This window comes from Hemitrygon akajei, chromosome 12 (genome assembly GCF_048418815.1).
Source record: "Hemitrygon akajei chromosome 12, sHemAka1.3, whole genome shotgun sequence".
Taxonomy (NCBI): domain Eukaryota; kingdom Metazoa; phylum Chordata; class Chondrichthyes; order Myliobatiformes; family Dasyatidae; genus Hemitrygon; species Hemitrygon akajei.
In genome coordinates, this window is record NC_133135.1 from 3,760,442 (window position 1) to 3,774,457 (window position 14,016).

At 43.9% G+C, this 14,016-nt stretch overlaps 1 protein-coding gene across 1 annotated transcript in view; it reads left to right on the plus strand.

The window, feature by feature from the left end:
• The window catches only part of acadm (acyl-CoA dehydrogenase medium chain), a 68,749-nt gene that overhangs the window by 21,171 nt on the left and 33,562 nt on the right, over positions 1 to 14,016 (plus strand). The window contains exons 4-7 of the mRNA XM_073062499.1: positions 4,476 to 4,545; positions 8,974 to 9,074; positions 11,647 to 11,727; positions 11,822 to 11,952. Coding sequence (XP_072918600.1) covers positions 4,476 to 4,545; positions 8,974 to 9,074; positions 11,647 to 11,727; positions 11,822 to 11,952 — 383 coding nt within the window. The remainder of the gene's footprint in view (positions 1 to 4,475; positions 4,546 to 8,973; positions 9,075 to 11,646; positions 11,728 to 11,821; positions 11,953 to 14,016) is intronic.

Genomic DNA, 14,016 nt, shown 5'->3' on the forward strand with positions numbered 1-14,016 from the left:
AGTTCTGTTAGTCTCGAAGAATGTGTCAATGTTAATGTCAATATAACTGCAAAATTTCTCATTGGAAAACAACAGAGGGTTAAGTCTCTACAGAGGTTGTACTCTAATGTTTAAAGGAAAACATAGGTCTAGTTTCACGGGCGAGTGATCAGATATAACTATAGCAGTATACTCAATTTGTCTAATCATTTGTATCAAGGAGCTGTCTATAAAGAAATAGTCTAGCCTGGAATAGGAATGGTGAACATGAGAAAAAAAGAGAATTGCCCAACCGATGGATTCAAAAATCTCCAAGGATCCATATCACCATTTTGTTACATAAACATCGAGAAGGCCTTTGCCAAACCAGAAGTTCCCCTAGAGCTAGACCTATCAAGCAGTGGGTCAATAGCACAGTTCAGGTCTCATGAAAAGATTAGCTGGTGTGTATTCATGTTAGATATTAATGACAAAACCTTATTTGCAAAGTGGACATCGTCCCAATTTACCAAAATGACAGGTATCTGAAAAAGAGATCCAGAGACTCTAATAAAGCGACCATTAGGGTCACTGATTACATCAGATGGTGTAAACTGCATTCTGTTGGTGATTAGTAATGCCACCCCCTTGGACCTGCTATTAAATCTGCAATGAAAAATCCGATTAATCCATACTTTACAGAGTCTATTATGGTCTTCCACTCTTAAATGTTTCTTTTGTAGAAATAGTGTATCTGCTTTTAATTGTTTCAGATGAGAGAAAACTTTAGCTCTTTTAACAGGACCATTGAGCCCCTTTACATTCCGAGAAATAAACCTCACAGGGTGGCCTCCATCAGCAGCAGCACTCATATCAAAAGACACACAGGGCCCACAATCCAAAACAGTGCGAGGGCACAAGCTGCACACAATAACGCACAATGAAAAGAAAGTCTGGCCAATCCGTAACACACAAAACAATGAGCTGCCATGGTAATCCCCCAAAACATTCCCCCCACCCCTTTACACAAACAAGAAAAAACAATTAACCCCCTAAAGCCTAAATCTACCTCCCCAACTGAGGATGATCACAGGCATTACCAAACAAAAAGCTTCCGAAGCATTCCCCATACAACCAAAACTTTCAATAATCTAGGGTGGCTCCCCTCCTTAAAATTTGTACAGCACTTATTCTACCTTTAATATATATAGGCTAAAGATATCACAAGTCGAGCAAAGCATTAAAACAAAAAAAAACTAGGAAACTAAATGCCAGAGATACAAATCCCAAATATTTACATTTTGCTGGTTGAAAGTTCTTGTTAATCAGATTCTGCAGCATAGCAGTTCAACCCGATCGCGTTCCACAAGTTAAACTGGAAAAAATGAGCCAAGAAGTGGGTTGCGAAAATTAACAGTTTACCTTGGTGGGAGGCCTCGTTAATGCTGCATGAATAACCTTTAAAAAAAAGTCACGCTTTTCTCGTTCTTCTTCTCCCCAGCGCAAATGGTAAAACTCTTTGGCCGCCTCTGGTGTATCGAAATAATGCTTTTTACGTTCATGGATGACCCAGAGCCGGGCAGGATACAAGAGGCCGAACCTGACCCTTTTCCTGTAATGCTGCTCATTTTCTCCCCAGCTCCACACTAAAATCTTCATGAAAAAACACCCTATGCCCGCAGAAATAAAGCTCCTGCTTCACATCATCAATAGACGGTTGCTTATCTTGAAATTAGTGAAAGAGAACCAGGAACATTCTTGGTCTCACGAGGAAATCTGCAGATGCTGGAAATTCAAGCAACACACACAAAATGCTGGTGGAACGCAGCAGGCCAGGCAGCATCTGTAGGGAGAAGCACTGTCGACATTTTGGGCCGAGACCCTTCGTCAGGACTAACTGAAAGGAAAGACAGTAAGAGATTAGAAAGTAGTGGGGGGAGGGGGAAATGCAAAATGATAGGAGAAGACCGGAGGGAGTGGGGTGAAGCTGAGAGCTGGAAAGGTGATTGGCAAAAGGGATACAGAGCTGGAGAAGGGAAAGGATCATGGGATGGGTCTCGTTTGCTTGGCTTTGGGGCACTGGATGGTTTAGGTCTGACTCGGTGAGCACGCGAAAGCACGAGAGGCCTTGGGAAGAAATTTGTCCCCAGCACTTCGTCAAAAAACTCAGTCATAAATTTAACAGGGTCCAAACCTTCCAAATTTTCAGGAATGCTGACCACTCTCAAATTGGATCTCCGCAACCCATTTTCGAGATCATCTAGTTTTCCCTTCAGAAATGTGTTTTCGCTCTGCAACGCTGCTGTGGCGGCTTCAGCGCTCGCCAGTCAGTCACTATAATCATTCAGGCCATTTTCAACCTCACAAATGCGTTCATCATGCGACTCGTAATAAGACATAATTTATTCCATGGTAGGATCCACTGGTGACAAAGCATCTTCCAGTTCTCTTTTTAGGACAGAATGCACCGCTTACGTCATGTCAGTAAGAAGTACTAAACGAAGCCTCTCCAAGTCATCGGGTAGCGTGGGTCCAGCACTGTGCAATGGCGCTATTACCATAACATCAGCTTTCAGTGTCCATCAATGGCCCAGGTTGTTCACAATGTTAAATGTTCAGTTATCTCGAACATACGACAAAGATAAACAGGTAGATTTTCAATAGAAGTTGGGAGCCACACTCACACACACGTACTCACTCCGTACTCAACCCGGAAGTCCCGTGCTGAATTTCTCTATGACTCTGTGACATGCTCTCTAATCTAGCAGCATCCTGGTAAATCTCCTCTGCACCCTCACCCCCTCTAAAACTTCCACATCCTTCCTGTAATGAGGCAACCAGAACTCATCTCTGACACCCCCACTGTACTAGCCTCCAATCACCTTAATACTCTGCCCCTCCATTTGCCATTCCCAGCCTGGGGAGAAGTCCGTTTTTAAAATTGTACAACGTTGGTGCTCTTCAGTGGCTTGTTATCCCGTCAGGGAGTGTTTTACTGCATTCATGACACTTGTTACAAGGATGTACATATGTGATCATCAAAACTGCGTATCCATCCCACATGTGCCAAATATACAATGGTTTTCAATCCAACTTAATCTGCTGGATTGCTGTTCAGAATTGGTCTTTTTCTTTGAAACAAAACGCACAGAGTGCTGGAGGAACTCAGCAAGTCGGGTAGCATCAATGGAAATGAATAAATGGTCGACATTTTGGGCTGAGACCCTCATCAGGACTGGAAAGGAAGGGGAAAGCAGCCAGAATAAGGTGGTGGGGAGTGGATGAGCTGGGAGGTGATAGGGAAGCCCAGGTGAAGGGGAAGCTGGATGAGGGGGGGATAGAGTCAGAAGCTGGAGAAGATGGGTTGAAGAGGTTGATAGACTGAAGGAGGAGGAATCTGACAGAAGAGTAGAGTGAATGTGGGAGATGTTTCCCCTTCTTACCTCCTTATCTATCAGCTCCCCTGGAGCCCTCTGTCCCTTTGGCCCATAGTCCACTCTCCTCTCCTATCAGATTCCTTCATCTTCAGCCCTTTACCTCTTCCACCTATCACATCCCAGCTTCTCAACTGCATCCCTCTTCCTCCATCCAACCCCACTTACTCCTCACCTGCTTCCTTCACGTCCCCCCCACCTTCTTATTATGGCTTCTTTCACCCTTCCTTTCCAGCCCTGATGAAGGGTCTCGGCCTGGAACGTTGACTGTTTATTCTTTTCCATAGCTGCTGCTTGACCTGCTGACTTCCTCCAGCATTTTGTGTGTTGCTCTGGATTGCCAACATCTGCAGAACCTCGTGTTTACGAGTTTACTGTTGTCAAATGTACTAAGATGCAATGAAAATCTTTTGTATGCGTGCTGTCGAGGCAAATCAGTTCATACATAAGTACTTTAAGGTGATACAAAAGGAGAAACAATGCAGAATAGAGATTTACAGAAAGGATGGGTAGGTGAAGAGAACCTTTACTATCTGTTCAGATGACAGCAGGTTAGAAGCTGTCCTTGAACCTAGTGGTATGTGTTCTCGGTTTTATGTATTCGGCGAGGGGGGAGAGGAGAGGAGAATGATCAGGGTACGTGAATCCTGGATAATGTTAGTTGCTTTACTGAGGCACTGGGCATTGTAGACAGTCCATGGGGATGGAGGCTTATGTCCATGCGGTGCTGAGCTGTGTTCACAACTCTCTGCAGTTTCGTTGCCATAACATATCATGTATTGGCATTGGATGCTCTCTGTGGTGCAAAGACAGAAAAATGGTGAGTTGTCATGGCTTGCCAGATGTCCTTAGCTTCCTGAGGGACTAGAGGTGTTCATGTGCATTTTTCGGCCGTAACATCAACATGGTTGGACCAGGACATAGTTGGTTATATTTACAGCTGGGACCTGATGCATCTTTTAGCTAACTCTCACAAGCCTGGGTAATTGTGTGTGTGTTTAATGTTACAGAATAATGATGTCTGGTGAAGTTGTGTGTTGGGGGTGTACTCACTGTGCTGACACTGCCTTTCCTCCTCTACAGTATCCTGTTCCACTCATTAAGAGAGCATGGGAGTTGGGACTCATGAACACACACATTCCTGCAAGTTGCGGTAAGCAGGGAAAAGTTTAAAAAGGGGAAACTGTTGGGAATGTCGATATTTTCTGTAGAGTTATAGAGTAGAATACCACAGCACAGAAACAAGCCCTTCAGCACATCTAGTCTATACTGAAAGATTAATCTGCTTAGTCCTATTGACCTACATCCAAACCATAATTCTCCATACCTCATCCTCCCATCCACAAATTTCTCATAACTGTGAAATTTAACCCACATCCACCACTTGCAATGGGAACTCGTTCCACACTAGCACCGCGCTCTGAGTGGAGAAAGTTCCCCTTAAATGACCTCTGGTTGTAGTCCCACCCAACCTCAGTGAAAAAAGCCTGCTTGCACTTACCTTGTCTATACCCCTCATAATTTTGTACACTTCTATCAAATCTCCCCTCAATTTTCTACGTTCTAAGGAATAAAGTCCTAACCTTTTCAATCCTTCCTTATAACTCGGGTCCTCCGGACCCAGCAGCACCTTGTAAATTTCCTCTACACTTTTTCAACCTTGTTTGTAGGTAGGTGACCAAAACTGCACATGATTCTCCAAGTTAGTGCTCACTAACGTCTTGTTCAACTTCAACGTAAAATCCCATCTCCTAAACACAATACATTGATTTATGAAAGCCAACGTGCTAGAAACTTTCTTTACAACCCTATCTACCTGAGAAACACACACAAAAATGCTGGAGGAACTCAGCAGGCCAGCCAGCATCTACGATAAGATCTAAGATGCTACCTGGTTTGCTGAGTTCCTCCAGCATTCTGTGTGTATTGCTTGGATTTCCAGCATCTGCGGATTTTTTCTTGTTTGTGATTGGCTATCTACCTGTGGCGTTACGTTCAATGAATTATGGACCTGTATTCCCAGATCCCTTTGTTCTACCACACTCCTCAGTGCCCGAACATTCACTGTGTAAGACCTACACTGGGGACAGGAGAAGTACCAGAGGATTAGAAGGTTGCAAGTGTTGTTCCCTTGTGCAAGAAGGGGAGTACAGATAACCTAGGAAATTATAGACCTGTGAATCTTACTTCAGTAGTGGGCAAGTTGTTGGAGAAGATCCTGAGAGGCAGGATTTATGAGCATTTGGATAAACAATCTGATTAGGAATACGCAGCATGGCTTTGTCAAGAGCAGGACATGTCTTAGGAACCTGATTAAATTCCTTGAGGATGTAACAAAACACATTGATGAAAGTAAAGCAGTGGATGTACTGTACATGGATTTCAGTAAGGCATTTGATAAGGTTCCCCAATGAAGGATCCTTCAGAAAGTAAGGAGGAATGGGATCCAAGGAGACCTTGCTTTGTGGATCCAGAATTGGCTTGCCCACAGAAGGCAAAGGGTCGTTGTGGATGGTTGGTATTCTGCATGAAGGTCGGTGATCAATGGTGTTCTGCAGGGATCTATTCTGGGACCCCTCCTCTTTGTGATTCTTGTAAGTGACCTGGACAAAGAAGTAGAGTGGTGGGTCAGTAAGTTTACTGATGACACAAGTTGGGGGTATTGTGGATAGGCTGGGTGGTTGTCAGAGGTTACAGCACAACATTGCAGAATGATGCAGAACTGGGCTGAGAAGTGGCAGATGGAATTCAACCCAGGTAAGTGTGAAGCGGTTCCTTTTGGTAGGTCAAATTTGAAGACAGAATATATTAATGTTAAGACTCTTGGCAGTGTGAAGGATCAGCAAGATCTTGGGGTCCAAGTCCATAGGACACTCAAAGCTGCTGCACAGGTTGACAGTGTTGTTAAGGTATATGGTTTTTTGGCCTTTTGACCTGCTAAAACCCTTCAGCAGGACTTCAGCCTTGCTGAGTTCCTCCAGCATTTTGTGCATGTTACTTGGAAACTTAGTGGATTGGGAATCTTTTTTAAAAAAAACAACAGAAGCCAATTTAAAAAAAAAATGAGAGAAAAGCTGACCTATGAAAGTAAGCCAACCAATAATATCAAAGAGGATACCAAAAGTTTTCTCAGATGTAGAAAGGGTAAAAGAGAAGCAAGAGTGGGTATTGGACCACTGGGAAATGATGCTGGAGAGAGAATACTGGGAGGCAAAAAATTGCGGGCGAATTGAATACATATTTTGCTTCAGTCTTCACTGTGGGAGATATAAGCAGTGTGCTGGAAATTCGAAGCATGTCTGGGGGCAGAAGTGAGAATAGATGCTATTACCAGGGAGAAAGTACTTGGAAACTGAAAGGTCTGAAGATAGTTAAGTCACGTGGACCAGATGGACTACACCCTAGGGTTCTGGAAGATGTAGCGGAAGAGATTGTGAAGGCATTAATAATGATCTTTCATGAACCACCAGAATTTGGAATAGTTCTAGAAGACTGGAAAGTTGCAAATGTCACTCCACTGTTCAAGAAGGGAGGGAGGCAGAAGAAAGGAAATTGTAGACCAATTAGCCTGAATTCAGTGGTTGGGAAGATGTTGGGAGTCCATTATTATGGATGAGGTTTTTGAGGCACATGATAAAGTAGGCCAAAGTCAGCATTGTTTCCTTAAGAGGAAATCTTGCCTGACAAATCTATTATATTTCTTTGAAGAAATACCAGGCAGGGTAGACGAAAGAGTCGATGGAGGTTCTATACTTGGATTGTCAGAAGGCCTTCGCCAAGGTGCCACATGAGGCTGCTTAACAAGTTACAAACCCATGGTACTACAGAAAAGTTACTCCCAAGGATTGAAGATCGGCTGATTGGCAGGAGGCAAAGATGAGCCTTTTCTGCTTGGCTGCCGCTGACTAGTGTGCCACAGAGGTCAATATTGGCACTGATTCTTTTCATGTTAAGTGTCAATGATTTGGATGATAGAATTGATGGCTTTGTGGCCAAGTTTGCAAATGATACAGAGATAGATGGAGAGACAGGGACTGCTTCTACTAACTACAGGTACTATTTTCTAAATGGGAGAAAATTCAAAAATCCGATGGGCAAAAGGGCTTGGGAGTCTTTGTGCAGGATTCCCTAAAGGTTAATTTGTAGATTTGCTTTTTATATAATTTTTTTATTCTTTATAATTGATGTTTTTGTTGTATATCTGACTTGACCAACACACCACAGCATGTTCCTAATGCACGTGAATGTATATGGCAGATAAAATCGATCCTTATCGCTCTTAAACTCAGAGATACAATTTCCTGTGCTCCCTTTAAACTCAATGAGTACATTGAAATCTTATTGTGGTGTAACATTTGTAGGGAAAAAAACCAGAATGAATAGCAAGCTGTGAGTAGCTTGTTAATCAGAGTAACATGCAATTATCCAGAAAATCTGGGGGCCTAGCACCACCAGAGGGCTAGGTTATCAGATTCTTATGGAGATGAGAGGCACAGATTGAGTGGGCAGCCAAGAGTTTTTCCCAGGGAAGCAATACGTCACGTAAGGACTTTGGAGAAAGGTATAGGAGATGTCAGAGGCAGATTTTTACACAGAACGGTGGGTGTGTGGGATGCCTTGCTGAGGTGATGGTACAAGCAGATACGTTAGGGACATTTAAGATAGGCACATGGATGAAGAAAAATGAAGGGCTATGTGGGAGGGAAAACTACTGGGAAAGGGATATGGGGGAGATTGATTGAAGACATCTTCACTGCCAAGTGTAGTGTTAGAAGCAGCTACTTTAGATAAGAACAGTGGATAGGTTAATGGATGATAGAAAAGTGTAGGGCTGTGTGGGAGGGAAGGGTTAGATTGATCTTAGAGGAGGTTAAAAGATGGGCACAATATTGTGAGCTGAAGGGCCTGTACTATGCTGTACTGTTTTATAACAATTTATCAAGTACTTAATCGCCTGTAAAGTATTTTGCAATAAGACTATACAAGACATAGGAGCAGAATTATGCCACTTGGCCCATCGAGTCTGCTCCACCATTCAATCCTGATTGATCCTTTTTCCTATCACTTCCTCAGCCCCAGTCCCCAGTCTTCTCCCTGTAACCTTTGATGCCATGTCCAATCAAGAACCTATCAGTCTGTTCCTTAAATACACCCAGTGACATGGCCTCCACAGCTGCCTGTGGTAACAACTTCCACAAATTCACCACCCTCTGGCTAAAGAAATTTCTCCACATCTGTTTCAAATGGATGCCCCTCTATCCTGAGGCTGTGCCCTCTTGTCCTAGACTCTCCCACCATGGAAAACATCCTTTCCACATCTAATCTGTCTAGACCTTTCTACATTGGAAAAGTTTCATTGAAATCCCCCCTCATCCTTCTAAGTTCCAGCAAGATAGCCAGAGCTATCAAGTGTTCCTTGTATGATAACCCTTTAATTCCCAGAATGATTCCTGTGAGCCTTCTGTAAACCCTCTCCAATGCCCTTCAGAAATGCAGTGCTTTCCCATTTACTTTTCAGCAGTGACTATTTAATCTGCCTCCATGGTTTCTATGGCTTCATGGTATTTGTTTTGTCTTCCAGGTGGAATGGGACTGGGAATCTTTGATTCTTGCCTCATTACTGAAGAAATAGCTTATGGCTGCACTGGTATCCAGACTGCAATTGAAGCCAACTCACTGGGGGTAGGCATAGAGATCTGTATTTCCCTCCGTCTGTCCATCCCCATAAAGGTTCTCCCCGTAACCTTTAATGCCCTGACTAATAGGGAACCTATCAACCTGCACCTTCATTATACCCAGTGATCTGGCCTCCACAGCCATCTGTGGCAATGAATTCCATAGATTCACCACCCTCTGGCTAAAGAAATCCCTCCACATCTCCGTTCTAAAGGAATGTCACTTGAGAAGGAGGTGGATTTTGATGAAATTACCTCTGTTTTGCCAGATCATTTGGGCTGGAAATCCACCAGTTTGTTTTGACTCCACTTAGCGTATCACCAAAGGCTCGAGCAGTGTTCAGACTGGTTGCATCACTGGACAGGAATGGGGAAGAAGCCGCAAACTCGGCCATCTCCATCACAGGCACTAGCCTCCCCAGCATCGAGGACTCTTTCAAATGGTGATAGCTCAAAAAGGCAGCATCTATTATGAAGGGCCCTCACAATCCATCACATGCCCTCTTCTCATTGCTGCCATCGGGGAGGAGATACAGGAACCAGAAGACACACTCTCAACATTTAAGGAACAGCTTCTTCCCCACCGCCATCCCATTTCTGAACAGTCAGTGAACACTAGCTCACTGTTTTGTTCTTTTTGCAACATGTTTTTTTATATATTCATAGAAACAGAGAAAACCTACAGCACAGTACAGGCCCTTCAGCCCACAATGCTGTGCTGAACACGTCCTTCCTTTAGAAATTACCTCAGGTTACCCATAGCCCTCTATTTTTCTAAGCTCCATGTACCTATCCGGGAGTCTCTTAAAAGACCCTATCGTATCCGCCTCCACCACCGTTGCTGGCAGCCCATTCCACTCACTCACCACTCTCTGCATAAAAAACTTACCCCTGACATTTCCTCTGTACCTACTTCCAAGCACTTTAAAACTGTGCCCTCTCATGCTAGCCATTTCAGCCCTGGGAAAAAGCCTTTGACTATCCACATGATCAATACCTCTCATCATCTTGTACACCTCTATCAGGTCACCTCTCATCCTCCCTCACTCCAAGGAGAAAAGGCCGAGTTCACTCAACCTGTTCTCATAAGGCATGCTCCCCAATCCAGGCAACATCCTTGTAAATCTCCTCTGCACCCTTTCTATGGTTTCCACTCCTTATAGTGAGGCAACCAGAAGTGAGCACAGTATTCCAAGTGGGGTCTGACCAGGGTCCTATATAGCTGCAACATAATCTCTCGGCTCCTAAACATAATCCCACGATTGATGAAGGCCAATGCACCGTACACCTTCTTAACCACAGAGTCAACCTGTGCAGCAGCTTTGAGTGTCCTATGGACTCAGACTCCAAGATCCCTCTGATCCTCCACACTACCAAGAGTCTTACCATTAATACTATATTCCTCCATCATATTTGACCTACCAAAATGAACCACCTCTCACTTAGCTGGGTTGAACTCCATCTGCCACTTCTCAGCCCAGTTTTGCATCCTAGCAATGTCCCACTGTAACCTCTGACAGCCCTCAACACTATCCACAACACCCCCAACCTTTGTGTCATCAGCAAATTTATTAACCCATCCTCCACTTCAGGTCATTTATAAAAATCACAAAGAGTAAGGATCCCAGAACAGATCCCTGAGGCTCACCACTGGTCACCGACCTCCTGCAGAATATGACCCATCTACAACCACTCTTTGCCTTCTGTAGACAAGCCAATTCTGGATCCACAAAGCAATGTCCCCTTGGTTCCTGTGCCTCCTTACTTTCTCAGTAAGCCTTGCATGGGGTACCTTATCAACTGCCTTGCTGAAATCTATAAACACTGCATCTACTGCTGTACCTTCATCAAAGTGTTTAATCATTTCCTCAAAATTCAATCAGGCTCGTAAGGCACGACCTGCCTTTGACAAAGCCATCCTCACTAATCCTAATCATATTATGCCTCTCCAAATGTTCAAAAATCCTGCCTCTCAGATCTCCTCCATATACTCACCAACCACTGAAGTAAGACTCACTGGGCTATCTGTCCACCCTTTCTTGAATAAGGGAACAACATCCGCAACCTTTCAATCCTCTGGGACCTCTCCCGTCCTCCACTGTTGTAATGTGTAGTTATTTGAGTTATTGTCATCTTCCCGTCAGTTTGAACCAGTCTGGCCATTCTCCTCTGACCCCTCTCAGCAATAAGATGCTTTTGCCTTGATCCTAAGAGATCAGCATTCTCTGAGATACTCAAACCACCCCATCTGGCGCCAACATTCATTCCACGGTCAAACTCGCTTAGATCGCGTTTCTTCCCTGTTCTGATGTTTGGTCTGAACAACAACTGAACCTTTTGGCCGTGTCTGCATGCTTTTATGCCTTGAGTTACTGCCACGTGGTTGGCTGATTAGATATTTAAATTAACAAGCTGGTGTATTGGTGTACCTTATAAAGTGGCCACAAGTTTAAATTTTCATTGTAATACCGTATTTTTTCTGTATAGCACTGAACTGCTGCTACAAAACAGCAAATTTCAGAATGTATGTATATCAGTGATAATAAATATAATTCTGAAACAGCCTCTTCATTTTTCAGCAAATGCCAGTCATCCTGGCTGGGAACGAGCAGCAGCAGAAGAAATACCTCGGCCGGATGACGGAAGCTCCACTGATGTGTGTGAGTTCAGCTCATCGTTTCCATTTGCAGCATCCTTTTCTGCGAGGAAGGACCTTGTGCACCCTCCACTAACCAAGCACTTCTGTCTGCGCAGGCCTACTGTGTCACGGAGCCTGGGGCAGGCTCCGATGTGGCTGGACTTAAGACCCGAGCCGAGAAGAAGGGCAATGAGTACGTTATCAATGGGCAGAAGATGTGGATCACCAATGGCGGCAAGGCAAACTGGTAGGTCTCCATCCGGCTAAGGCAGCCAAACCACAGCAACGTCCATTGTTAATACCAAAAAAATCAGGATGACAGCTAGATACAGAATGGTTGGAACCATAGAGAACAATAGCACAGAAACATGCCATTTGGCCCATTTTGTCTATACTAAATGGTTCTAATTAATTAAAATTAATAATCCTTGAACTGTACAGGAGGCTGTTTGAGCCATATTCCCTCTACTAGATCTGGCAAAACTCTCATTTAAAGTCAAAATACATTTATTACCTAAGTGAGTATATGTTACCATATTCTACCCTGAGATTTATTGTTTTTCAGGATATACAGGAAAATAAATACAACTGAATTTATGAAAAAATGTATATATAAAGACTGATAGACAATAAACAATAGCTGCAGAAGTAGACCATTCGGCCCTTCGAGCCTGCACCGCCATTCTGAGATCATGGCTGATCATCTACTATCAATACCCGGTTCCTGCCTTGTCCCCATATCCCTTGATTCCCCTATCCATAAGATACCTATCTAGCTCCTTCTTGAAAGCATCCAGAGAATTGGCCACTGCCTTCTGAGGCAGTGCATTCCACACCCCCACAACTCTCTGGGAGAAGAAGTTTTTCCTTAACTCTGTCCTAAATGACCTACTCGTTATTCTTAAACCATGCCCTCTGGTACTGGACTCTCCCAGCATCTGGAACATATTTCCTGCCTCTATCTTGTCCAATCCCTTAATAATCTTAAATGTTGCAATCAGATCCCCTCTCAATCTCCTTAATTCCAGCGTGTACAAGCCCAGTCTCTCTAACCTCTCTGCGTAAGATAGTCCGGACATCCCAGGAATTAACCTTGTGAATCTACACTGCACTTCTTCTACAGCCAGGATGTCCTTCCTTAACCCTGGAGACCAAAACTGTACACAATACTCCAGGTGTGGTCTCACCAGGGCCCTGTACAAATGCAAGAGGATTTCCTTGCGCTTGTACTCAATTCCCTTTGTAATAAAGGCCAACATTCCATTAGCCTTCTTCACTGCCTGTTGCACTTGCTCATTCACCTTCAGTGACTGATGAACAAGGACTCCTAGATCTCTTTGTATTTCTCCCTTACCTAACTCTACACCGTTCAGATAATCTGCCTTCCTGTTCTTACTCCCAAAGTGGATAACCTCACACTTATTCACATTAAACGTCATCTGCCAAGTATCTGCCCACTCACCCAGCCTATCCAAGTCACTCTGAATTCTCCTAACATCCTCATCACATGTCACACTGCCACCCAGCTTAGTATCATCAGCAAACTTGCTGATGTTATTCTCAATGCCTTCATCTAAATTGTTGATGTAAATCGTAAACAGCTGTGGTCCCAATACCGAGCCCTGTGGCACCCCACCAGTCACCACCTGCCATTCCGAGAAACACCCATTCACTGCTACCCTTTGCTTTCCATCTGCCAACCAGTTTTCTATCCATGTCAATATCTTCCCCCAATGCCATGAGCTCTGATTTTATCCACCAATCTCCGATGTGAGACCTTATCAAATGCCTTCTGAAAATCGAGGTACACTACATCCACTGGATCTCCCTTGTCTAACTTCCTGGTTACATCCTCGAAAAACTCCAATAGATTAGTCAAGCATGATTTGCCCTTGGTAAATCCATGCTGGCTTGGCCCAATCCTATCACTGCTATCTAGATAATGCCACTATTTCATCTTTAATGATGGACTCTAGCATCTTCCCCACTACTGATGTTAGGCTGACAGGACGATAGTTCTCTGTTTTCTCCCTCCCTCCTTTCTTAAAAAGTGGGATAACATTAGCCATTCTCCAATCCTCAGGAACTGATCCTGAATCTAAGGAACATTGGAAAATGATTACCAATGCATCCGCAATTTCCAGAGCAATCTCCTTTAGTACCCTAGGATGCAGACCATCTGGACCTGGGGATTTGTTAGCCTTCAGTCCCATCAGTCTACTCATCACCATTTCCTTCCTAATGTCAATCTGTTTCATTTCCTCTGTTACCCTATGTCCTTGGCCCATCCATACATCTGGGAGATTGCTTG